General features: G+C 40.8%; 2 protein-coding genes, 1 long non-coding RNA gene, 4 other non-coding genes and 1 pseudogene across 10 annotated transcripts in view; 2 read left to right on the top strand and 6 right to left on the bottom strand.

The window, feature by feature from the left end:
• The window catches only part of RFC4 (replication factor C subunit 4), a 14575-nt gene extending 7266 nt beyond the window's left edge, over positions 1-7309 (top strand). For both annotated transcript variants that reach the window (XM_070583374.1, XM_008508522.2), the window contains exons 5-11: positions 1565-1684; positions 3901-4044; positions 4234-4354; positions 5035-5160; positions 6780-6860; positions 6934-7050; positions 7135-7309. In XM_070583374.1, the coding sequence (XP_070439475.1) occupies positions 1565-1684; positions 3901-4044; positions 4234-4354; positions 5035-5160; positions 6780-6860; positions 6934-7050; positions 7135-7230 (805 nt within the window). In that variant the 3' untranslated portion in view covers positions 7231-7309. The remainder of the gene's footprint in view (positions 1-1564; positions 1685-3900; positions 4045-4233; positions 4355-5034; positions 5161-6779; positions 6861-6933; positions 7051-7134) is intronic.
• EIF4A2 (eukaryotic translation initiation factor 4A2) lies at positions 7304-14176 on the bottom strand. 3 transcript variants are annotated; one of them, XR_542517.2, is made up of 12 exons: positions 13487-13597; positions 12631-12676; positions 12415-12547; positions 11997-12136; positions 11046-11214; positions 10803-10912; positions 10435-10578; positions 9988-10125; positions 9651-9740; positions 9353-9432; positions 8802-8912; positions 7304-8087 (listed from the first exon to the last, which is right to left on the bottom strand). XR_542517.2 is itself a non-coding variant. In XM_008508523.2 (11 exons), the coding sequence occupies exons 1-11, from the start codon at positions 13513-13515 to the stop codon at positions 7943-7945; spliced, it is 1224 nt and encodes a 407-aa protein (XP_008506745.1). In that variant the 5' UTR covers positions 13516-14176; the 3' UTR covers positions 7304-7942. The 3 variants fall into 3 exon arrangements, 1 of the variants encoding a protein (XP_008506745.1); XR_542518.2 differs by having other exon boundaries at positions 8806-8912; XM_008508523.2 differs by lacking the exon at positions 8802-8912 and having other exon boundaries at positions 13487-14176.
• Positions 9485-9624, bottom strand: LOC139077142 (small nucleolar RNA SNORA4). The gene has a single exon (XR_011529484.1). It is a non-coding gene; the product is annotated as a small nucleolar RNA SNORA4 (small nucleolar RNA).
• LOC139077140 (small nucleolar RNA SNORA63) lies at positions 9803-9934 on the bottom strand. The gene has a single exon (XR_011529482.1). It is a non-coding gene; the product is annotated as a small nucleolar RNA SNORA63 (small nucleolar RNA).
• Positions 10216-10393, bottom strand: LOC139077150 (small nucleolar RNA SNORA81). Its single transcript, XR_011529492.1, has one exon. It is a non-coding gene; the product is annotated as a small nucleolar RNA SNORA81 (small nucleolar RNA).
• Positions 12238-12304, bottom strand: LOC139077153 (small nucleolar RNA SNORD2). The gene has a single exon (XR_011529495.1). It is a non-coding gene; the product is annotated as a small nucleolar RNA SNORD2 (small nucleolar RNA).
• LOC139077106 (uncharacterized) lies at positions 12981-26432 on the top strand. Its single transcript, XR_011529386.1, has 4 exons — positions 12981-14831; positions 15165-15289; positions 20543-20604; positions 25567-26432. It is a non-coding gene; the product is annotated as an uncharacterized lncRNA (long non-coding RNA).
• On the bottom strand, positions 20615-24638 carry LOC103541668 (G protein pathway suppressor 2 pseudogene; annotated as a pseudogene).

Here is a 26432-nt window from a genome sequence, read left to right as displayed (position 1 = left end):
TTAATGTGTTTACATCTCTGTCATTGTATGATGGAATCTGCTGTGCCTGCTGCTACTGACCCGCACCACCCGTTCCTAAGTTCCTTATTGCTCCGGACTTCCCAGGCCCTGCCTCTGGAGTGGTTAGGCCAGCTCCTTGCCCTCAAGCATCCTGAGTGTAAGCAGAGTGTGTGGTATGATTCCAGGTACACCAGAAGACCTCTGAGCCACCTTCATAGATTCCTTTTTCTAGATTAACTGTCTTGGCTTAGCCAGTTGTTATAGAGGAGCCCTTTACCTAGAGTTGGAACATCCATATCAGCCCAGGTCTGATATCATGCAACATGCACCAGCATAGCAAAGGCTATCTTGAATTCATCAAGAGTTTTTATATCAGGCGTATGGCCAAAGGGTACATCTGAAATCCTACATTTGAAAATAATTAGATGCCTCTGAAACCACCAAATATGTAAGGATAATTAGTTCTATTGAAATGCAAAGGAAGACCAAAGGGGAAGCTAATGTAACCCTAAGATTTTATTTATTTGACAGCAACTTTTGTTTCTCAAGGAAATTATAAAAGAACTTTTTTGATTCTTCCACAGCTCAATCAGTTAGATCCAAACTGAACCAGTCTTGTCAATATAGTTATAATGAAACTGTTAAGTAGTTTATTATTAGTTATGCTAGAGTAGGTCAGTCCAGATTATATAACTTTTAAAAATATCCTTTTGAAAATAATGTTTGTCCTTATAGAACTAAAAGAACTTATTTTAAGTATAAATTCCACATATAGTAGTATTTGTGGTTTTAAAATGAAAATATATGCACAGAGCTTACCAAATGTTTATGCTCATAGAAAAATTCCTAGGATATCTTGCTATTTAGGAAAAATAGGAGAAAACTAAATGCAAACTCTTGTTTTTTTAGTAAAAAAAAAATATATATATATATATATATGTAGAAAAATGACTGGAAAGAAGTTTTCAAAACAATGATTTGGCAGGATGTGCCAGTTGATTTAATTTTCTTTTGATTTCTCAGATTTCCCTACTTGTGGTGAGCTACTTAAGGAAAACTGTTCATGTTTGAGTCTAGTAATTTTTCTTATAGCAAGCTACCCTATGGAAATAATTCAAAATATCTATATTACAGCATTATTTAAAATTGTAACATATTTAAAGCTATCTAAATGTCTAACAGTAGAAGAATGTTAAATGAATTAGGTAAATGATGGTACAATCATAGAACAGACTGTCATATAGCTATTAAGATGGTATTTACAGTGGTTCTGATGACATGACAAGATGATTATGATACAATCCTAAGTGGAGAATTGATTTAAAATTTTATACACTATGTGATATCACCTACCTGTTTTTTAAAAATGTATGGAAAAAAGTCAAAGTGTTAACTGCATGTCTCTGCAAAAGAGAAAATACAAAAGTGATTGTGTGTCTTCTATCCATATTGTTTACTGGGTGGATTTTCAACTACTGCAAAATGTGCAAATGTTAAAATATGGTTTAAACCTGGGGTCCTTACATGCTTCATGATGTTTCATATTTATTTCATTTTGACATAGGCCTGAACTTTTTCGATTAAGAGTTCTTGAGTTAAATGCATCTGATGAACGTGGAATACAAGTAGTTAGAGAGAAAGTGAAGAATTTTGCTCAATTAACTGTGTCAGGAAGTCGTTCAGAGTAAGTAAGCTTACCTTCCCTTCTCCATAGCATGTCATTATATTTGTTTAAAATACCTGTTTCTGCCAAATTTCCAACTCCTTTTTCATGTTAGATCATATTTTTATCTAAATTATTTAAACCCAGAAATGACCTTTCCATTATAATAACTAATTATAAGACATTTAGCTTTCAAGATCTTTTAACTGATACTTTGTCTAAGGAGTATTTATTAATCAGATTTGGTGGTACACTCATAATAAAGATCCTGATTTTTGCTGTTGTGTTATAAAAAAAGAAGTTCTGTCAGATATCTTAAGTTTCAGTGTCTATTTCATAATTAGGGTGACCATATAAGTTCTTGTCCAAACTGGGACACTTTTAGAGTGAAAGAGGAGGTATGATTAATAATTAAAATAGGACTGCGCTGAGTTAAACAGGGATGTTTAGTCAACTACTTATACTCCTTAGATGGCAAAGTTCTAAGATTAAGTTTTTAAATTAGGTACCTGGCATATATTTAAATTTATATCTCAGCATACTTAAGAATTTGTAGAAAGTGAATGACTAATTTTTGATATTCACCATGGATTTACGATGCATATAAATCATATGTCTGATAAGGAACTTAGATCAAGAATGTATAATGGCTGGCCCCACAGCAGAGTGGTTAAGTTCACGTGCTCTGCTTCAGCGGCCCAGGGTTTCGTCCGTTCGGATCCTGGGTGCAGACATGGCACTGCTCATTAGGCCATTTTGAGGCAGCGTCCCACATAGCACAACTGGAACGACCCACAACTAAAATATACAACTATGTACTTGGGAGATTTGGGGAGAAAAAGCAGGGGGGAAGAAAAAGAATATATAAAAATCTCTTACAACTCAATAAAAACACAACACAATTTAAAAATGAGCAAAGGATCTGAATAGACATTTCTCCAAAGAAGATACACAAATGGCCAATAAGCACGTGAAAACATGCTCATCAGCATCATTAGCCATTAGAGAAATGCAAATCAAAACTGTGATGCCGTAACACTTCACACTCACTAGGATGCTCTAATCAAAAAGACAGAAAATAGGGGCCAGTCCTATGGCCTGGTGGTTAAGTTCAGTGTGCACCACTTTGGCTGCCTGGATTCATGGGTTTGGATCCCAGGTGTGGACCTCTACCACTTGTCAGCCATACTGTGGCAGCAACCCACATACATAATAGAGGAGGATTGGCACAAATGTTAGCTCAGAACTAATCTTCCTCAAGCAAAAAAAAAAAAAAAAAAACAAGGAAGAGGAGCTGTCCCCGTGGCCGAGTGGTTAAGTTTGTACACTCTGCTTCGGCGGCCCACGGATTCACTGATTTGGATCCTGTGCGCAGACATGGCACCGCTCATCAGGCTGTGCTGAGGCGGCATCCCACATACCACAACCAGAAGGACCTGCAACTAGAATATACAGCTATGTGCTGGGGGGCTTTGGGGAGAAGAAAGGAAAAAAAAAAAGATTGGCAATAGATGTTAGCTCAGGTGGCAATCTTTTTAAAAGAAAAAAGAAGATTGGCAGCAGATGTTAGCTCAGGGTGAATCATACTCAGCAAAAAAGAAAAGTATATACAGAAAATAACAAGTATTGGCAAGGGTGTGGAGAAATTGGTACCCTTGTACATTGCTGGTTGGAATGTAAAATGGTGCAGCCACTTTGAAAACAGTTTGGCAGTTCCTCTTAAAAGTTAAACATCAAGTTACCGTATGACCCAGTAATTCCATTCCTAGGTATATAGCCACAAGAAATGAAAACATATGTCTATTCAAAACATGTACACATGTTCATAGCAGCATTATCCATAATAGTCAAAACATGGAAACAACCCAAATATCCATCAACTAATAAATGGACAAATAAAATGTAGTATATTTATTTGCCATATTATTTGGCAATAAAAAGGAATGAAGTAGTGCCCTACCACAACATGGATGAACCTTGAAAATATGCTAAGTGAAAGAAGCCAGTCACAAAAGACAACATATTATATATTCCATTTATATGAAATGTCCAGAATAGGCAAGTTGTCGAGACAGAAAGTGGAGATTGCTGATAGCCTATGGCTAGGAGACTTGGGGGAGAAGAGGAGTGACTCCCTAATGGGCACAGGGTTTCTTTTTGGGGTGATGAGAATGTTCTAAAGTTAGATCGTAGTGTTGATATGTGAATTATAACTCCTATGTGTTTCCTTGAATCAGTGGGAAGCCATGTCCTCCTTTCAAGATTGTAATTCTGGATGAAGCAGATTCTATGACCTCAGCTGCTCAGGCAGCTTTAAGACGCACCATGGAGAAAGAGTCTAAAACCACCCGATTCTGTCTCATCTGTAACTATATCAGTCGGTATGTATGTTGCCCTGAAGATAGATGCTAGGCAGCCTTTTTTTGATAACACCAATTAGAGTTATCAAAATTAAATATTTCAAGGTTACATTAATTTCTCCTCGATCAAATCTTAATTTATTCTTGATAAAAATGAGTTCTTTGGGGAAATTCTTTAGATACTCACTTGTTTTTTCCAATATTTTACAGAATAATTGAACCTCTGACCTCTAGGTGTTCTAAATTCCGCTTCAAACCTCTGTCAGATAAAATTCAACAGCAGCGGTTACTAGACATTGCTGGTAAAGAACATGTCAAAATTAGCAATGAGGTAATTGATTATTACAGTATTTTAATTACTGATTCCTTTAATGAATGCATATGAGGTGGCCGTGAAAGTCAAATGTGTGTTGCTTCATTTTCTGTTGCCAATTCTTCAGGCAAACTTAAGCTAAATAAGCAACAGTTGGAATGTCTAGGAATTACAGGTTCAGCCTCTGTTACTATTATCTATCAATATTTCAGAGACCCACCCAAAACTGGGGCAGATTTCATACATAAAATGCACAATCTGCAACAACAAATCTCTGCAGAGCGACAAGGTTGTAGTCTCCTAGCTAATGCTGCACTTCAGGAACTAATTTGGTGTGATGAAATCCTGGTACAGTGATAGAATATATAGGCCTCTTATTCATTTTAATAGAATTTAACCATAATTTGAATTTTCTTTGCTTTATGTAATCAAGAAAATAGGATGAGAAGTATGGAACGTCCCTTGTCTCTGCAAATTTCTTTGAGGCAAGAGATTTCTTTGCTGTCCTTCCATTGGACTAATGCTATCCATGAATTCTGCCACTGTAGGACTGATAATACTCCCTCAAAAATGGAAATAAATTTTATGTTTTTCCTCACTAACTTCAGATTAAAACATAATGTTTTTCACTTTCTTTTATTAAAGTCAAAAAGCCTTAACTGGCCACCATAGGTAAAAAACCAATTTTTTCTTTCTAGGGAATAGCTTATCTTGTTAAAGTGTCAGAAGGAGACTTGAGAAAAGCCATTACATTTCTTCAAAGTGCTACTCGATTAACAGGTGGAAAGGAGGTCACAGAGAAGGTGATCACAGACATTGCTGGGGTAAGAGCACTGGATATTCTGAAATTCTTTTAGTTGGCTTTTAGAAAAGTTTCATCCAACAAATATATATGGAATGCTTATTATATGCTGTCTTGGTCCATTCAGGCTGCTATAACAAAATACCATAGGTTAAGTGGCTTAAAAACAATGGAAATTTATTTCATAGTTCTGGAGGCTGGGAAGTCCAAGATCAAGGTGCCTGCAGGTGAAGTGTCTGATAAGGACCCATTTCCTAGTTCATAGGCTCCTAGTTTATAGGCTCCTCATTCATAGATGGCCTTCATCTTACTGCAGTCTCCTGTGGCAGAAGGGAGCTCTCTGGGGCCTTCATAAGGGCACTAATCCCATTCATGAGGACTCCACCCTTATGACCTAATCACCTCTCAAAGACCCCACCTCCAAACACCATCCCATTAGAGGTTTTGTTTTTTTTTTTTGAGGAAGACTAGCCCTGAGTTAACATCTGCTACCAATCCTCTTCTTTTTGCTGAGGAAGACTGGCCCTGAGCTAACATCTGTGCCCATCTTCCTCCGTTTTTTTTTTTAATATGTGGGACGCCTATCACAGCATGGCCTGTCAAGTGGTGCCATGTCCGCACCCGGGATCCAAACCTGCGAACCCCGGGCTGCCAAAGTGGAACATGCACACTTAAGCGCTGCGCCACAGGGCTGGCCCCATGTTAGAGAATTGTAACATGGATTTGGGGGCACATTTATTCTGTGTATGTGCCAAGTACTGTGCTACAAACAGTGTAATAAGGGAATAACCTAGAAGTATCAGAATGCTTCAGGGATGTGGCAGTCAAAATAGATTTAACAGATCCAGAGTCATGTAAAAACAAGGGGCATATCCAATTTATGGAAATCATTTACTTAAAAAACCAGAGTGTCACACCTCTGTTAGGATACTCCCATGTGGGGGCTCACCTCAGAATCACTACTTTCAGAACTTAGTTCCTGTGCTATTTTTCATACCACAATGAACCTGGTAGCATTAGCCTCTTTTAACTTTCTGGGTCTTATGGGCTTTTAAAGTCAATTCTGTTAGTGGCATCTTTAACTCGGAGAAAGGGCACATCCCCTTAAAATCTTTCAAACTGGCTGATTTTAACCACTGCTCTGAGTTGTTACAGCCAGTGGAGAGAACTTCAGCTACTCATCCACTGACCAGAGCAGCTGTTCTTGTTCCAGCATGGGCCCGAACTTGAGACTTGTTTAGGAGGAAATGAATTTTGTATGCTTCTCAAAGAGCCATTAAAGGATCTTAAAGCAAAATGTGGCCTGGTTGCATAGTGGGCACTGGACTGACATAAGATTGGCATAGTCAAAGGAAGAGGTTCTGGTTATCCGGAGAGCTTATTTCAAAGTCCAACGGCCTTCTAGAGTTCAGAACATGAGCATAAGGCTTAAAGCTGGCCCTTTTTCAGCTTTCTTCCTTTGCCTTCCCAACTTAGTATGGATTCAGAGTGACAGCTTTGTCCTATGCTGCAGGACACGTGTCAGTGTCTCTTTTTATACACAACAGATTACCCAAGCATGGAACAAAAGGAAGTAGGTGTAGGCTTGGCAGAGGAAATGTCCAAACCATCTTTACCTGGAAACTATCTTAAACTTTTTAGGTCATACCAGCTGAGACAATTGATGGATTACTTGCTGCATGTCAGAGTGGCTCTTTTGACAAACTAGAAGCTGCAGTAAAGGTAAATCGTTTACTGGCTTTCAGGGGAGGGATACTTACACAATCATACCAAACCTCTGATTTTTCTGTTATAGAACTTAATAGATGAGGGTCATGCAGCAACTCAGCTTGTAAATCAACTTCATGACGTGATTGTAGAAAATGATAACCTTTCTGATAAGCAGAAGTCCATTATTACAGAAAAACTGGCTGTAAGTAGGCACTTTGACACATTGCAGCAAAATATTTTAACTATACCTGGAAGGGATATTTAATTTACTCATCTTTTTTTGTAGGAAGTAGACAAATGCTTAGCAGACGGTGCTGACGAACATCTGCAGTTGATGAGCCTCTGTGCTACTGTGATGCAGCAGTTAACTCAGAATTGTTAAAACCATATTTAGTATGCCATTTTATTGAATTTTTGTAAATATAACATGATGAAAATAAAATGACCAAAGCACCTTTAAAGTGAATATACAATTTATTTAACATTCAAACTTCATTAAGACATGTGCAATATGGCAATTTTACTGGGGGTTTAACCCTACCTAGCATATGATTGCTTGCTGGGGCTTAGCAACAGGGTCCACTTCACACTTAGCACTAATTAAATACTTTATTGAATAAATACAATACCAAACAAAATGCATTCAAATGCTTTCTAAAAAAAACAATTTTAAAGGCCTTTCTAGTCAGGCTAATGACAAACACAATAAAGGCAGATATGCTAGTTTAACATAATTGGCTGATTTTATACAGCACTTATATCTTTTAGTCCACAAGTATATTATTAAATGATAGAGAACATCTAATACAACCATTTCTACAGAACTAGGAAATAAATTTCTAAGAAAGAAAGATTTTACAGACCCCATCTTTAATACCCAACCCCAACAGTCTAACTCTAAAGAGGATAAAGCCAATGACTTTCCTCACAAGAGCTCACGACTAAAGTCGCTTTGCTATCAAAATCTGTATTTCTGATCCGTTATGAGCATTGAGACAAGATTCAAATATTCCCAAAGAAAGAAGCACAATGCACGTTGTGATCGCCTATTCAGCAACAGCGAGCACTGCATTCAAACTATCTCATCCCAGGAATTAAATAAGGTCAGCCACATTCATTGGCATTTCCTCCACTGTAGTATTGTAGAAAGTCTCAATGTCACGAAGAATCCTCTTGTCTTCTTCAGTAACAAAGTTTATAGCCACACCTTTCCTCCCAAATCGACCCCCTCTGCCAATTCTGTGTAAGAAAAAGAAATCAGCAATTAGAAGATGCTGCTACCTACATATTGCATGAACTACTGAACATGATGATCCACTTGTTAACCATCAGCTGCTGTTTAACTTATCAAGGTTATAGTTCGTGCTTCTAATTGGAGCACTAGCTGCTAATCAATATCTAGAGAAAAAAATCTTCCTTTGCAGTTAGTGCCAAAAGGATTCAAGGCTTGTCTGGCTGCAAAATGAGATTTTATCAGGTGTCTTGAGCATTATTATCTTTAAAGCAGATGACAGTATTGTGTTTGGGGTAGTGAAATTAAAGCCCATACCAAAGTGGGCCAGCCAAGAGCAGATGTCAGCCTGGGACAGATGTAAATACCAGGGATAAAACAAAAAGAACAGTTATGCAATCCATTTCGACGCACTTCTGGAACAGTAAACTGTAAACACAAATGCTGCAAGGTTAACTACTGTCTAAAACTTACAACTTTTTCCAGTGGGAAAACAAGTATTTGGTATGGTAACCCAAACTTATCACTGCTTTTTTGCTCAGTTTCACACGTTATATAACTCAAGTTACTCAAAAACGTGTTTACCTCCAAAACAGCTTTCTACCTGCCTGATGGAAACCAGACAAAACGAACCACCTAATACGCTAATATGCTAAAATGCCTTGGCTGGAGCAACTTTAAATATCAAATAATCATGACAAAAGAAAAACAAATATAAATACCGACTCGCTCTTTATTCAAACAGTGTGCTGTTTCGCTTATGATTCCACGTCCTAAATTACGTCAACGCCGTTTCTGAGCGCCATCTCGTCATCAACTGCTGCTATCGACTCCTGTATTTTTTAAAAAGTCTTTTTTTACATCATATAACAAAGTACAATTCAATTTATTTAGGGATAAAGCCACTATAGCTAAACCAGGGACTGCTCAAATTGCTACCAGACAACACCAAGAAAATCCCAACTATAGAGGAATCACCAAGGAAGCACATGGACACAAGAGCATCACTAAAAATAAAGCTCAAAAATAAGCTAAGACCAACAGATCTACAACAACCTGATTTGTATGTATTAAGTCCACAATTTGGGCATCATTTATGACTGTTTTCCCACTGTGTATGACTAATCTTCCCAAATACAATTTATTATGTCTTTTTACTGAATCAATTCCCTGATTTGAGGTCACCTTTCAGACACATCAGTCAGTAGGAAAAAAACAATACGTGAAATGCATTTTACCAATGCAGTTAACTGTCAAAATGCCGTCTACTCACCTGTGAATGTAATTTTCACGATTGGTAGGTAGGTCGTAGTTTATAACCAATGATACTTGTTGCACATCAATCCCACGAGCCTGAAATACAATGGCATGTTGTTCAAATCCTAATTAAACTATACAGCCATGTAATGTAGGCCACAAAATAGTAGTGAACTACATTAAGTGGTATAGCCCACTGTGGAGCATGGCCTTTTTTTACTCTCCCAAAAACCCTAACTTGGTAAAGGTTATTAAAAAACCTTCCCACAAAAAAAACACTTTTGGTATATTAAAAAGAGCAGTGAAAGACTTACCAACAAGTCAGTAGTGATCAGAACACGGCTTGACCCTGATCGGAATTCCCTCATGATAACATCTCTTTCCTTCTGGTCCATGTCTCCATGCTGCAAATTAAAAAACCTTAATTCAAGAATCACCAGTCAAATTCATATTTAACTTTATCAACATGTATGAGACCAAGCGTCCCTGGCTGCTACAAGAGTATAGCAGACAGGTATAGTTAAGAAACAACTTTATTTTGAGCAGGGGGAACGACAACACAGCACTTAACAGCTATATTGTAGTCTAAATCCTGCTTTAATGGAAACATAGACATTGTAAATACCATTACTAGGCTAGAACACCTCTTACCAGAGCAGAAACTGTGAAGTCCCTGGCATGCATTTTCTCAGTGAGCCAGTCCACCTTGCGTCTTGTGTTGAGAAATATAACAGCCTGCGTAATCGTCAGTGTCTCATACAAGTCACAAAGTGTATCCAACTTCCATTCCTAGAGTTATTTCCAAAAGAGAAAGTTATTAAAACAATTTACTTTCCAATTTAAATTCATTACAAATTCATCTGTTGGGTCAGCCTAAGGACATATTGCACCAAATCTTGAGACAAAGGACACTGGACATTAAGAAAGAGGTCCACCCCAGTCTTTACAATCTAGTGCAGTCACTTTTCTTCTTGTGTGTACTCTGCTAGCATTATTACAAAAACCAAGAAGTGATCCTAGTTTCTGCAATTTTAGCACAGTGCTTATACAAGAAGGATAAAATCTGGCTAACATTTTAATGTTTAACAAACAAATTACCTCTCTTTCAACATTAATATAAAACTGTTTGATTCCTTCAAGGGTCAATTCTTCCTTTTTCACCAGAATTCTAATTGGATCTCTCATGAACTTTTTGGTCACTTCCAACACATCAGTTGGCATTGTGGCAGAAAGCAACACAACCTGAAAAAGACGATGATTATGTTGTCACACAAGTAGTTAACACAATACTCAATTTTTCAATATGGAAAAAATGTTTGAGACTAAGCGTCTTACTATGAAATTATGCCAGACAGTTATGCATCCATTGCTCCAAGGAGAAACGACAATACAACACTTCAGTTGTTTTGTAACAGTACCCTCATTAATTAAACCTAACCTCCAGCTATGAGTGAAGTAAAGCTCACCTGAATACTGGTATTTAATTTCTGGAAAATCTCATAAATTTGATCCTTAAACCCTCGGCTCAACATTTCATCAGCTTCATCCAAAACAAACATTTTGATCCATTTTGGAGCTGTTAAAAACAAAGTCATACTATCATCTTTAGATTCTCAGGGATACTATTTAACTTTTTAGTAGCAGAAACAAATTACACTATTATATAATTGTATATAATTGTCCAAATTATACTAGACAGCAATACTTACAAAGATATCTTCTATTTAGCATATCAAACACTCTCCCTGGTGTACCAACAACAATGTGTGGTGCTTCAGCCTGCAGTTTTTGCATTTCATTTCGAACATTGGTTCCACCGATGCAGGCATGACAAGTTGCTCCCATATAGTCTCCAAGTGCCAGAATTACCTTTTGGATCTAAAAGCCAAAAGCCTTAATTATTATCCAGCAGAATTACAGGCTCTGTGACTAAACTTCCAAAGCATAATGGCAAATATCTGGTCTGCAAATAGCTTTTATGCATGCACAGGACTTTACTTCCAAGCTTAAAGTGCAGACTCATCCAACTGCCTCAAGATAAAATCCCCTTTAAGTGTCTTTCTTTTCTTGTGCCCTGTCAAACTCGGGATCCTGTTGCCCCAGATACCAGCTGGGTTAAATGACTAAAAACATTTCCTACATTATTTTTCACTGTGTGGGAAAATGTAAACAGCCGACAAGCTCTGCCTTTACAGCTAAGACAAGCTGTTGATACTTCAATTTTTCCCACAGGGTACTATGACTTACATAACCTTGATCTTAAATAAAGCCTAATTTTATTACCAAGATTTACTTCAAAGCCAATATAGCAGTGAGCTTTGAAAACATAGCATGCAACAGATGCATCACAAACTACTGAGACAGTCAAATGAGAACACGTCACTGCAGTTTTCATGTTGCACAACTGCATTCGAACTCAAAAACGGGAACGGATCTCATCCACCCTGAACAGAAAGCCTTGGTTTCTCAGCCTTACACAACCCTGAAAACCATACCTGCACACCCAATTCCGGTTTAACTTTCAACACTCCCTGCATGCATGGGTAGTTAAGAGGGCTCTGACAGGACCAATTTACACTAAGCTTTAAATTCTTTCACAGTTGTGAAACCTGAAACCTATGCAACACGCAAGCAGTTTTTTTGAACTACACTATCAATACCTGTTGAGCCAGTTCTCTGGTGGGGGCCAATACTAGTGCTTGGGTCTCCTTGAACTCAATCTCCAACTGTTGCAGGATGGAAATAGCAAATGTGGCTGTCTTGCCAGTACCTGACTGAGCTTGAGCAATCACATCATACCCTAAAAAAAGTAGGATACATATTTACCGATCCCCCATCAAACCGTCACTTCTAGTTCACACCATGTATTCCATTTGGAACATCAATTATGCCCAAATAATCAAGTGATCAGCAATGAGTATTCTTCATTTCAGGTCAGTCCCGAAAGATGATTGCCATCATTTCACTTTAAGGAATACAAACAGGTGCTAGTCCCCCAGAAGTTATTTCCCCTTTTATGGTCCAGGTCTATGTAGAACATTGAGTTCATTTTTCAAAAGTGTCAACGAGTCCTTTTACCTTTGATGCAAGGAATAATAGCTCGCTGCTGAATAGCTGAAGGCTTCTCAAAACCATAAGCATAGATGCCCCGAAGAAGAGACTCCTTTAAATTCATATCATCAAAGTTATCAACAATCTCATTCCAGTTGCTCTGTAAATTTAAAAAAGAGGAGAACTGAATGGGATGAACCAAACCACCTTTCCAGAATTTCAAAATCCACCCACAGCTCTTACCTCGATGACACCATCGGGGTCCATTCCCTCTGGGCCGCCATGTTCTCTACCGACAAGAATACCGCAGTTAGAGCACATCCCTGTCCCCTGCCCCCTTCAGCGCACATTACGGAGTCAGCGCTTTCAGAACCTCTCCCCACGTTACCCTCCCGCGCACGTGTGCACTTCCTAGAAGAACTAAGGAAGCCGGTGGCACAGGACGCACTGCGCCTGCCCGGAGCTTGAGACCCGCGGACGGCCAGAAAGGCCCCGCCACGCCGGCCCTTCCCCCCAGGCCCGAGCGCCCGGCTCTCCCATCTTGGCGGCGGCCCGTCTCGCGAGAACTCCACGCGCTGAGCTCCGCCCCCTACACTGCGCAAGTCGGGGTGATTGACGCGGGCCGAGGCCTGGCGAGGGCTATGCCAACGGTCCGCCGGCGCCGCCGCGGGCCGGCCCCATCCGCCTTCTACCGCGGCGAGCGGGCGCCGCCGTCGCCCTCCCCCACCAGCCCTGGACTCCAGGTCGCGCTGCTGGCCGCCAGGAAGGCCTCGGCCCCGACTACACTGTACCGGGTGCGGGCTGCGCCACGGCTCTAACTAAATGTGCTCCGCTCGGGCGGGGAAGCCGCCGAGACTTCAAAGCGTCTTCGGGGAAAAAAAAGACAGCCTTTAGCCACTCCGTTTCCGTAGCCTCGTTTTGTCTCCCCGCAACCCGGGGCCTTACCCATCGTGGAAGCTTCTCGAAGGACACAGGGGTACTGTACCCCAAGAAAACGCCTATGAACCCATAGTTCCCTGCCTCCAACTCACCTACTACTATCTCCTCTCCTGCCGTACGACGTTCGCCACAAAACGCTACCACCGAAAAAGACCCATACCTGTTATAATCCGCAGAGCCACCAGACATGATCCGGAGAACCACTCAGCGCCCGACTGAAAAGACAGCAGGACCTCGCCGCCCGTTTTTTATAGGCTCGCGGCCGGAACCCGTTTTCTGCGGAGGAATTTTCTTGTCGCTCTTCGGTCAGCCACAAAATTATGATCCTGAGCTCCTTCCCTCAGAAAATAGCCTACCCCAATCGGCAGGAAAATCCAGATTTGGTTATTTCTCGACATTACAGGGTCGCCGGAAATCCCAAGACCCTGGGGGAAGTTTGGGACTCTTTGCTTTGCGGCGGAAGAATATTGCAGCAGACAGCAGCCCATCACTCGTTCCCCGCCCGCCGTGCTCCTACGGGGTTTCCGCGTCCCCGACGCAGCGGCGGCCCGGGGGAGCCGAGCAGGACCTGGTGGCGGAAGCCTGGGGCGCGCTGGGCGGCCGGGCTGCTCCGCGGACTAGTGGGGCCGAGCTCGCCGTTCGCGCCGGCCCCGGCGTCGTAGGGGCAGGCTCGTCCACGTTCTGCTCTGGAGGGGAATCGGGTTATTCTGCTTGTTCCCACCGCTATTTAACTTGATGATAAAGAGCCGCCTGGCCTTAAGCCCGAGCGTTTACCATCCATTAAGATGTTGAAAGTGTCAAACTCCTGCTCGGGGAAAATGTCGGCTACCCAGCACATCCCAGAAAATCTGGTTTACCGTATATTGTGCAGGGCGAGAGAAAATGTGTAGTGTCGTCTGCAAATGTCCCTGGAGCAGCCAACTCTATTCTCGTGTTGCCTCTGGTCTTGTCTCGCTGTCTTTTTTTAAAAAACTAATAATTTTAACAGGTGTGAGGAATGCCTGATAAAATCAGTATAAACTTTTGCAAATGTGATAATACTAAGGAGGAGTAATTTTCCCTGTAACGCAAGATTTTAAATGATGCTTCTGGCAGATACAGCTCCTTGCCGCTTTGGGACTAGACGGGTTTTGGTTCTGGTCTATTTTGGTCATTTTTTTTCAAAGGACTTTGTTTTAGTTACCTATACATAATGAATGTTGATTTACTGAAGTTGAGAACAATACAACCCTTGCTGCTTAAAAAAAACTGCATGACTCTTTAAGCCCCAGATGTTTTCAACTGTAGCCCTAACCCAGGCCTGTTGATAAAAACAAAACACAATATATTTAGTCATCCAACTTTAAAATACAATACTACCCACGCTGCAACATGCTATCACGAGCACTCAGAAGAACATCTAATTCAGAAGATCAACCTAAGGTCTGATAACTGGAAAAACTGGCTCTTAAATTTCTATGTTTGTCTAGTATATTTGATACAGTATTTGGTTATAAATACCACTTGTATGTCTTTTCAAAATTTCATTTATTTATTTGAAAATTATTATCATGCCAGGGACTGTGACAAAAACTAATACCAAGAGACAGAGTGGACGTGGCCCTCAGTGATGTTGCTCCTCACGCCCCTGTAATGTTCAAATCCAGATTTGAGGGAATGCCAGACATTTTTGAGAATGGCAGTCAGAGATCTTTCTTGTCTCATCCAAAAACCTACTAGAACTCTCCTGGGATCATAAGAAACTGAAGAAAATACTAAATCAGAAAAGTGACCAACCATTTAGTCTCCCTTGAGTCCTTAAGGTGAAATCAATCAACAATTAACACCTAATTGTTGAGTGTTTTCTTTAGGTTTAGCACTGCGAATTATGCTACGCCCTGAGGAGGAGTTCCAGAGTCTCTTAAAAGGAAATAATCAAGGGCTAAACTCTGGTTTATGTCACAATTGCTGAAGGGGTTTCAAGGTAAGACAGCTTCATAGCCTAAAATCCAGTCAAAATCCAGACCCACATTGCCTGCAACCCCACAATGTATTTCTAGTAAATGCTGTGCTTACCACATTTGCATATACTTACTAAATACCATTAATAACTAATAAATGAGTCAAAGATCCAAAACGTGCACATTAACAAAGTTTTGCATATCAACACAGAGCACACTCTTATGGTTAAGATAAACTTTTCTACTTACCTGAGATCTAAAATTAGACAACCTAGGGCCAGCCCAGTGGCACAGCGATTAGGTGTGCACCCAGCAGCCCGGAGTTCACCGGGTCAGATCCGAGCTGCAGATATGGCACCATTTAACAACCCATGCTGTGGTAGGCGTCCCACATATAAAGTAGAGGAAGATGGGTGTGGATGTTAGCTCAGGGCCAGTCTTCCTCAGCAGAAAGCCGAGGATTGGCGGTAGATGTTAGCTGAGGGCTAACCTTCCTCAAAAAAAAATAAAATAAAATTAGGCAGCCATCTCAAAGTCAACTACAAATCGTTCTTTGCTGACCTGGAGCAGATGAGGCCTAAAATTTATACTGCAAATGATGCTAAAAATCAAATTCTTTCCCTATGTCAGCCACCTAGTTTAGTTTTGCTCTTCAATAGGCCCAGCTGACAATTTTACAGCCATCTAGCAATTGTAAACCAGTGTTCACCAGAGGAAACAAAGACTTAGTACAAATTTGTCAGTTGGACATGGAAAAATAACAAAACCTTGAGTACGCTTTATGCTGGTAGTGACATCTTCCTCTAGAAAGTACCATATATTCTCTACATTCAGGTGATATTGTGTGAATCTTCGGGTTCTTACATTATTTTAAGTCCATCAGTTGATATTAAGTGATAGCTACCCATTTAAAGCAGTGTCTTGATAAACTACTGATAGGTAAAAGTTTGTTAAGGTATGTGTTTTGGATCTTTAACTCATTTATTGCTTACTAATGTCATTTATTACTAAACCACGGTATAATACATGGTGTTCTTTCATCTATAGTTTAAATGTTTAAAAAGAATTCCTTCGAGCTGGGTGGAGACAGCCAGACAGCTGTGCTACTCGCTTCTTTATTATTCAGTTGCTGGAGGAAGTTAGAGGCTAGATTCTGCTTGAACATAAGCAGTGTTCCCCGAGGCAATTTGGAAGGTGGCACTCACAGCCACGTTTTTCACAGTGACTTTTATCACCGTTTGTATGAAGATAAGTAAAGACGTTAATAGAGTTGAAGAAGATGGAGAAAATTGAGGAGGACCTCAATTTTAAACTCTGTTGTGTAACCAAGATATGGAGGTTTTTCTAGCTCTACCCTTGTGAAGAGTAAAATGAAAGTACATTATTGTGCTTCAAGTCAGTCCATCTAAAACTGTGGTATGCATAAAAATCAATGGGAAGACCTACTTGAAATGCAGATGCCTGTGGACTCTGCCCTCCCATCCAGATTCAGTAGATCTGTTCTGAGGCGGGGCAAGCTTTGTATTTTGCAAAATTCTAAACCTGAAGAAAAGTTGCAAGAATAAAGCAATGAACACCAAATGTTTGTCACACTTACCAATTGTTCACAGTTTACTCCATTTGTTCTCTCTCATATTTATCACTTTTTCTGAACTTTCTGAAAGTCACAGACGTATTAGTGACCGCTTCTAATCAGCACTACGTCCTAAAAACAAAGATATTCTTCTTTCATAAAACCGCAAAAATATCGCTATACCCCTCAAATTTGCTAATGATACAATAATATCTACAAATCTATGCTCAACATTTCTCAAATGGCCCAGTAATGTTTTTTAGCCTTTTAAAAAAAGAATCTAATATCCAAGCAAAGATCACACATTATAATTAGTGATCCTGAATCTTTAGTTTCTTTTAAGCTAGAAAGTACCCTCCCCCGCTTTGGAGAAGATATTTTCTCATCAGAAATTCTATTACATATATACGTGTGTGTAGGTAATGTGTGTGTTGCGTGCTTGTGTGTCTTGTGACCTTGTTAATCTGGTTTGGGCTGGTTTTTTTGTCTTTTATTACATTGACATTTTTGAAGTTTCCAGACCAGTTTGGTTTTGTCTCTGAATTTGTTGATTGTTCTCTCATTAGTGATTTAGTTTCAACGTTTGGCAAGAATGTTACTTATAGATGCGGAAGCATCCTCCATCCCTCACATCAGGAGGCAGTGAAGTTAGATTTCCTACTACCCCCAGGTGATTTTGATTCACGTTAGTCTACAGACAACACTTTTAAAAAACCTTCTTTTAAAACCTTTTGAAATTTTGTGCTTTATTTGAAGTCATGAAACTTTGTTAGAGTTCTGTGTTATCAGCTCTAATCCTTTATTTGAATGCTAAAACCATCAACAACAAACAAATAGCTATTAAGGTCTGTAGCATGGTGCTGAGTCCTTACAGACATCAAGAAAATGCAAAAGGGCCTCCTTCTCAATTTGGATCCAACAGAGAAAATAAGATAATCACGTGAAAACAACTTGGAACAATTCTCAATCAGGTAATCGAAGATTAGAAAATTTGGCAATACTCAGTGGGAAAACACATACTCTTCTGTTGGTGGGAGTTTAAATTAGTTTAACATTTTTGAGGATATTTTGGCAATATGAAGAATTAGAATGCACGTATCCTTTGAGCTAACAATTTCAGTTAGGAGTTTTATCCTATGCATATAATAACACAAGAACCCAGGACTCTGTGTCCTGTCTTGTCCCCCGACCCTGCCCTGACAATGAACAAGGACATTCAATCCTTTCTCATTATTTTAAGAGCAAAAAAGCTAAAAAAACAACCTAAATATCTATCAGAGGGAGATTGGTTGCTAAATTGTATGCCAAGCATATTACTTAGCCATTAAAAACATTGAGGTCCACTTTCGCTTCTGGGAAGGCAGAATAGACCCACTTTTCCCTATTTCTTCTGCTAGGTACTATGAAAACCCTGGCCATTATATGTAAAACAAACACAAAAAGACTGAGAGGTGGAGAAAAGAAGGTGGACTGGCTAGTCACCTCGATATGGACATAGTGGTGAGTTCTCTGGGTTTTCCTCTTGCCTCATATATCCCAGGTTGGAACTGAAGTTAGCAACCCAGAAAAGCTAATGAGCACAGACTGAAAAAAAGCTCCAACAAAAGTCTACTCTCTCTATCCAGAGGCCCAAGAGAGGGGCATCCTAGGAAGACAGAAGAGCTTTAGAAAATAGTCACTCTATTCCCGCCAAACACCATAGAAAAAACTGTGGTCCTACCTACACCCATGCCAGCAAAGGCCTAGCAGGAAGCCTGTAAGTCCACCCATGGAAGGCTGTAATGAGGTGCCCTGACATCCCTACCACGGCCACGGTGTCAGAGACGACCACAGGGGAGTCTGGACGTCCATTCCCATGGGGCAGCAACAAGGACACTCTTTCCCCTCCCACTGGGGTGGTGTCAGAGGAGGCCTAGTGGCAAATTAGGACATGAGGACTTTCACCATCACACAGTAGCAGGGAGGCCACCCATTGCTTTGCCAGTGGAGATCATACTGGGAGCTGGAACTCCCACCCCCACCCAGCAGTAACAAGAGCACCCCCCTCAAGGGTCCACCAAGGCCAGCAGGGAACCTGGACTTCAGCCTCCTCCTGGCAGTACAGTGGCAGTGCCAGAGCAGTGCCTGAGAAAGGCAGCTGAAACAAAAGATTTAAATAAGATCTACTGAGCATGTGAAAAGATGTTCAACTTCATGAATCAGAGAAGTGCAAACAAAAACCACAATAAGATACCACTTCATACCCATTAGGATGGTTTATCATCAAAAAAGAAAACTCCATGGAAAATAACAAGTGTGGGCAAGGTTGTGGAGAAATTGAAACCCTTGCACATACTGCTGGGGATGTAAAATGGTGCAGCCGTTGTGAAAAACAGTATGGCAATTCTTCAAAAAATGAAACATAGAATTACCATATGATCTGCAAATTCCACTTCTGGGTTGTCTCAGTCCATTTGGGCTGCTACGACAAAATATTACAAACTGGGAGCTTATAAACAACAGAAATTTATTTCTCACAGTTCTGCAAGCTGGAAGTCCCTGATCAGAGCGCCAGCATGGTCCGGTTCTGGTGAAGGGTTGCAGACTGCTGACTTCTCACTGTGTCCTCAGATGGTGGAAGGGGCTGGGGAGCTCTCTGGAGTCCCTCTTATAAGGTCATTAATCTCATTCATGAGGGCTCCATCCTTATGACCTAATCACATCCCAATGGCACCACCTCGTAATACCATCACTCTGGGCATCAGGGTTTCAATATATGAATTTTGGGGGGACACAAACATTCAGACCACAGCGTGGATATGGACCCAAAAGAATTGAAAGCAGGTACTCAAACAGATATTTGTCCACCAACGTTCATAGCTGCATTATTCACGATAGCCAAAAGGTGAAAACAAATGTGGTATATAAATGTCATCAACAGATGAGTGAATAAACAATTGTGGTATATGCATACAACAGAATATTATTTAGCCTTAAAATGGAAGGAAATCTGATGCGTGCTACAACATGGATGAACCTTAAAGATGTGTTAAGTGAAATGAGCCAAACTGTACAATTCCACAAATGTGAAGTACCTAAAATAGTCAAATTCATAGAGACAAGGTTGAATAGGGGTTACCAGGAGCTGGGGGGTGGAGGGGAATGGGGCATTATTGTTTAATGGGTACAGAGTTTTAGTGTGGGATGATGAACAAGTTTTGGAGATGAATGGTGGTGGTGATAGCTACGCAACGTTGTGAACGGACTGAATGCCATCAAACTGTACACTTAAAAATGGTTAAAATGGTAAATATTATGTTATGCATATTTTACCACAACAAAAAATTAAGAACTTTTCTAGTCATTTAAATTAATCTATTAGAACTACCTAACACATGGTCATTAGTTTACTGATCAAAAAAAAACAATATGCTGAGGGAAAAAAAGGATCTAGAGTCACATAATACAAGTGTCCACGTTTCAGTAGAAGATCGCTTGTTATACCAAGAGTCACGAAGATCTCAAACTGAATGAAAAAGACAACAGATGCCAACCCTGAGGTAACACAGCTATTAGAATTATCTGATCAAGATTTCAAAGCGGTCGTGATAAGAATGCTTCAGTGACCAATTATGAACACACTTGAGACAAATGAAAAAATAGAAAAATTGATAAATTGGACTTCCTCACAATTAAAAACTTTTACTTTTTTTTTTTCCTCCAGTGGCACATGGATTTTCTTGGCCTAAAACTGGGATACACGGAGGAGGAATCCTTACCCATGATGTGTGTGAGGGGTGAAGTTGTAGATATAATCTGATGGTTGTATCTGTACAGGGATCTGGGGGCGGGGAGGAGTCCAGGGGCTGGGTACAGAGTCTGGGGATGCATGGGGCATAGGAAGGATGATCAGAGATGGTTAGCGTGTTCCATCTGCTTTTGCAAGGACAGGGCACCACCAGGCTGCAGGAACCCTGTCTGGGTGGGCTGAAAGTGGCTGTGCATGACATAAGGCTGTGGCTATGACTAAGACAGGAAATGCTGAGCATGTGCTCCGGGGGCGCTGTGTGGGCCCTTAGTGAGGTGGGGACTGAGCAGTCCCATAAGTACCACCTGAGCTGCCTTAGAATTGCCCATACTCTCAGGTCCCTGTAAAACCAGCTGCTGAGTCTGTGTGGTTCTGGGTGGTAAGCACTTGGGGGTCCAAACATCTGTTTGGCTTTGTTGGCTGCCATGAGAGGGCCAGGTCGATTGAGTCCTCCAGGTCTCCAACAGGCCAAGGAGGTGAGTTCCCATGTGGCAGTCAGGCTCTGCCGGTACACAGCTGATGTCAGAGTGATCATGCCACTCTGCAACTTTTGCCTCCATTTTTCTTCCTCATGGAAAAATTCCTTTCTCTTGAGCTGTAGGAAAAGCTGGTGCTTCTCTTCCTGTCAGGCCAAAAGTTTCTCTGGCAACTTTAGAATTTGTTCCTTGTTTCCTCTGGTGACATTCTCACTTCCAGCTCCTTTTTCTTCATTTTCTCCTGCTCTTCCTTCATCTTCTGTCTCATCATCTTGTCCACCTCTTCTGCCTCGTGCCACTTGTGCTCCCACTCCATCATGATGTGCTGGTGCAGAGTCTTGGCCATGGCGTTGGAAAGCTTGGGGTGCTTCAGGATGCAGGTGTGGTGCTGGGTGCCCAGCTCTCTCACTGACTGCCAGACCTGGGATGGGGCCTTCGGGGAGGCAGGTATTCAGGGAGGACAGAGCCTGGCCCAGGCAGAAGCCCAACCTGCCAGCTACTGGCCCCCAGGGCACCACCGACAGCCCTGCCAGCAACCAAGCCTCCACTTCTTGCAAGGGAAAGCCTTTGCTCTCTGAAATACTCTATTAAAAGGATGAAAAGAGAAGCTATGGAGAGGGAGAAAATACTTGCAAACCACATATCTGACAAAGCACTAGTGTCTAGAATATATTAAAACTCAAAAACTCAATAGAAAAAAACAATCCTATTAGAACATAAGCAAAAGACATGAAGAGACATTTCACCAAAGAGGGTATATAGATGGCAAATAAGCATGTGAAAAGATGTTTAACATCGTTAACCATTTGAGAAATGTTAAAAAACCCAAAATGAAGTATTACTGTATACTTATTAGAATGGCTAAAATAAAAAATAGTGACAACATCAAATTCTGGCAAGGATGCGGAGCAACTATATCCCTCATACATTGCTAGTGGGCACGTAAAATGGTACAGCCACACTGGAAAACAGTTTGGCAGTTTCTTACAAAACTAACTGCACAGTTACCATATGATGCAGCAATTTCACTCCTGGGCATTTATCTGAGAGAAATGAAGACTTATGTTCTCACAAAGACTTGTACGTGAATGTTCATAGCAACTTTATTTACAATAGTCAAAAGCTGGAAACAATCAGATGGCTTTCAAAGGGTGAACGGTTAAGCTGTACTACGTCAATACCATGGACTACTACTCAGTGATGAAAAGAAAGGATCTGTTTATTGATACACACACAACCAGCATGAATCTCTAGACTTTTATGCTGAGTGAAAAAAGCCAATCTCAAAAGGTTACAAACTGTATGATTCCATTTATATAACAAAAAGGCAAAATTATAAAAATGGAGAACAGGTTAGTGGTTGCCAGGGGTTAAGGAGTGGGTGCAGGCAGGGGAGAAGTGGATGTGGCTATAAAAAGGCAACAAGGGAGATTCTCATTGTGATGGAAGTGTTCTTATCTTGACTGTATCCCTGTCAATATCCTGGTGGTGATATAGTATTGTAGTTTTCCAAGCTGTTACTTACCATTGGGGGATTCTGGGGGGAGAGTACATGCACTATTTCTTACAACTGCATGTGAATCTACAATTATGCCAAAATACAAATTAAAAGTTTCGTTAAAAAATAATGAGGGGCTGGCCCAGTGGCCGAGTGGTTAAGTTCGTGCCCTCCGCTTCAGTGGCCCAGCGTTTCGCTGGTTTGGATCCTGGGCGCCGACACGGCACTACTGATCAGGCCACGCTGAGGCAGCATCCCAGATGCCACAACTAGAAGGACCCACAACTAAAATATACAACTATATACTGGGGGGATTCGGGGAGAAAAAGCAGGAAAAAAAAAAAGAAGATTGGCAACAGTTGTTAGCTCAGGTGCCAATCTTTAAAAAAAAAAAATAATGAGAATAATTGCTAAATGTAACATGGTGTTCTGGGTTGGATCCCGGTACAATAAAATGACAGTGGAAAACAGCAACAATGAAGTCACTAGATCTATGCATACCAATAGGGAAAGATGTTCAAGATATATTGTAAATGGAAAAAAGCTCATTGGAGAACATTATATTTACTTATTTATTTATTTATTTATTTTGAGGAAGATTAGGCCTGAGATAACTGCTGTCAATCCTCATCTTTTTGCTGAGGAAAACTGGCCCTGAGCTCACATCCATACCCATCTTCCTCTACTTTATGCGTGGGATGCCTGCCACAGCATGGCAGGCCAAGCAGTGCCGTGTCCACACCTGGGATCCGAACTGGCGAACCCTGGGCCTCCGAGAAGCGGAACATGTGAACTTAACCACTGTGCCACCAGGCCGGCCCCGAAGAACATTATATTTAGTAAGATCCTATCTGTGTTGAAAATGGGTAGATATATGCATAAGTTCTATGCAGAGAACCATGTTGCCTTAGTTTTTTGGGCTACCATAACAAAGTGCCATAGACTGGACGGCTTAAACAACAGGAATTTATTTCTCACAGTTCTGGAGACTAGAAATGCGAGACCAAGGTGCCAGCAGGGTCTGTGTCTGGTGACAGCTCTCTCCTTCAGTGGCGGGCAGCCGCCTTCCTGCTGTGTCCTCACCTGGCGTTCCCTCAGTGTGTTCGGGTGGAGAATGAGAGAGAGAGAGGAGGCCAGCTCTCTGGTGTCTTTTCTATAGTTACTTCAACCAAACGTTTCTAGAGGGAAGCTGATTTCCTCCAGAGGGAGTGCCTAAGTGAGAGAGAAGAAAACTTTTATTTTACTTGACATACTATTGTTCGGTTTATACCTTTTTGTACCACGAGCATATATCACATCCACAACTTTAAAAATAATAATTGCAATATGATACAGAGTGAACTGTGTTCCTCCAAAAGTCGTATGTGGAAGCCCCAGCACCCAGTGCAACTGTATTTAGAGATGGGACCTTTAAAGAGGTATTTAAGGTCAAACGAAGTCATAAGTGTGGGGTTCTAATCCGATAGAGGGCATCCTCAGAAGAGGAAGAGACACTGGGGTCGGCCAGCACAGAGGCAAGGCCACGTGAGGACACAGCGAGGAGGCACCTGTCTGCAAGCCAAGGAGAGAGGCCTCTGGAGAAACCAAACCTGTAGACGCCTTGATCTTGGACTCGCAGCCTCCAGAACTGTGAGAAAATGAATGCCTATTGTTCAAGCCACCCAGTGTGTGCTATTCTGGCGTGGCAGCTCTGGCAGACTAACGGATGGTCATTCTTCACGTTCAAACAAATCTAACTATGTCTTGCTTGATGCAAAAGATATGTTAGGGCATGATTATTTTTTGATTATAAGAGCATTTCCTTACCAAATGGCTAAGAGGTTTATTTTTAAATAATTTATTATTATATGATTTAATTTATAAAAGTTATGCCACTTTCTCCATCCCTTTCATGTCTTAAAATTTACTTATCCTCTATGGATCAGCTCAAAAGCCTCCTCTTCTACTATACGCTTCCTAATTACCCTAAATATGAAGTGCTTTCTTTCTTTGGACTCCCAAGGCCTTTCCGTTGTACCTCTCTTATGATATTCTTCATGTTCTGGCTTATAGTTTAATCTATGTCTCACCTCTTCTAAATTGTAAGCATCTTTTTTTTTTTTTGAGGAAGATTGGCCCTGAGCTAACATCTGTGCCCAACTTCCTCCATTTTATATGTGGGACACCTGCCACAGCATGGCTTGATGAGCAGTGTGTAGGTCCATGCCCAGGATCCAGACTGGCAAACCCTGGGCCGCCAAAGCAGAGTGCGCGAATCGTAAGCATCTTGAGAGGAGGAATTATGTTTTATTCATCTTTGTATCTCCCACAACATGAAGCCCAATGCTTTGATGTTTGTGTTAGTTTCTATTGCTGCTGTAAATAATTACTACAAATTAACGGCTTAAAACAGCACAAATTTATTATCTTACAGTTCTGGAAGTCAGAAATCTGAAATAAGTCTTACAGGGCTAAAATCAAGGGGTCAGCCGAGCTGCGTTCTTTCTGGAGGCCCTAGGAGAGAATCTCTTCCTTGTCTTTTCCAGCTTCTAGAGGCTGCACACATTCCTTGGCTCCTGGCCACATCACTCTGCTTCCATTATGGTCACATTTCCTTCTCTAACTCTGACCCTCCTCCTTCCCTCTTATAAGGACTTGTGGTTACACTGGGTGCACCTGGATAATCCAGAATAATCTCCCACCTCAAGATCGTTAACTTAATCATATCTGCAAAATCCCTTTTGCCACATACAATAAAATATTCACAGGTGTGGGGGAATTAGGATGAGGCCATTTTTGGGGGGACATTATTCTGCCTGCCACAACGGCCAATCAGCTGTGTTAAACAGTGAATAAAATAAGAACTGAGGGGGAGACAGTAAAGAAATTATTAGAATAGAATAAAGTTGATCCAGAAAAGCTTTGAAGAAGTTATGAATTTTGATCAAAAAACGGCACAATGATTTTTTTGTTTCTTTTACTTTTAGGTGAGACAAACTAATGAGGAGATGTTTTCATTGCCAGCAGCAATTCTTTACACATATAGGAAGCGCTCGGATATTTTTGAATGAATAAATGACTAACTAGAAGAATGAATGATAGGACTACAAGGATGAAGGAATAGTGTCTAGTTCCTACAGCATTGTAATGTGGATATTCTGTTTTAATTCCTTTTAGAGAGTTCACTTGCTATTCAGATTCAAAAAGGACACATACTGATGTTCCCTCCACCCTGGGTGACCGCTTTTATCGCCTGGACTCGTGGGCCTTCATTCGCTTACTGAAATGTTGTTGATCTACAAAAGGTGCTTTGAACAAGGAGCAAACTGCCTGGGCTGTAAAACCAATGGCAGCTCCACTTGCAATTTTTTGTCTTACTTTTTTAATGCACAAACAATAAATTTCAAAAATAAAATTTCTCCTGACCCTACCACATTAAGGAACGAAGCTCATTGTGGAGAAACATTTCCTCCTGTCGCTGCCCCATTGGCTGCTTCGCTGTTTTTCCTTCTGCTGATGTGACTTGCGAATTTTGTGTGGCGACTTTGCCTGTACTTGAAGCTGGGCTTGGAGCATGGGCTGGGCGGCGGGGGTCCTTGGATCCGGTCCTTGCATCGGAAGCTGGGGTACAGTAGACATAGAAGTAAAGTAGCAGTTTATAGCCCTTATTTCCTCAGTGTAAATCCAGCTATTCCTCAGTTCTTCAGACTTCATAATTTTTGCCATACTTGAGTACCATCTGAGTTATTTACCTAATTTTTTAAAGTTGATTTGCATTTTCTTCGCTTGAGTGAAATCACAGGTTTAATTTGTTGTATTTTTCTAATACTGATTAAAATAATTACATAACTAT

Source organism: Equus przewalskii, chromosome 18, assembly GCF_037783145.1.
Source record: "Equus przewalskii isolate Varuska chromosome 18, EquPr2, whole genome shotgun sequence".
Lineage (NCBI taxonomy): Eukaryota > Metazoa > Chordata > Mammalia > Perissodactyla > Equidae > Equus > Equus przewalskii.
The sequence above is the reverse complement of the archived record's forward strand: the minus strand, read 5'-3'. Positions and strand labels throughout refer to the sequence as shown.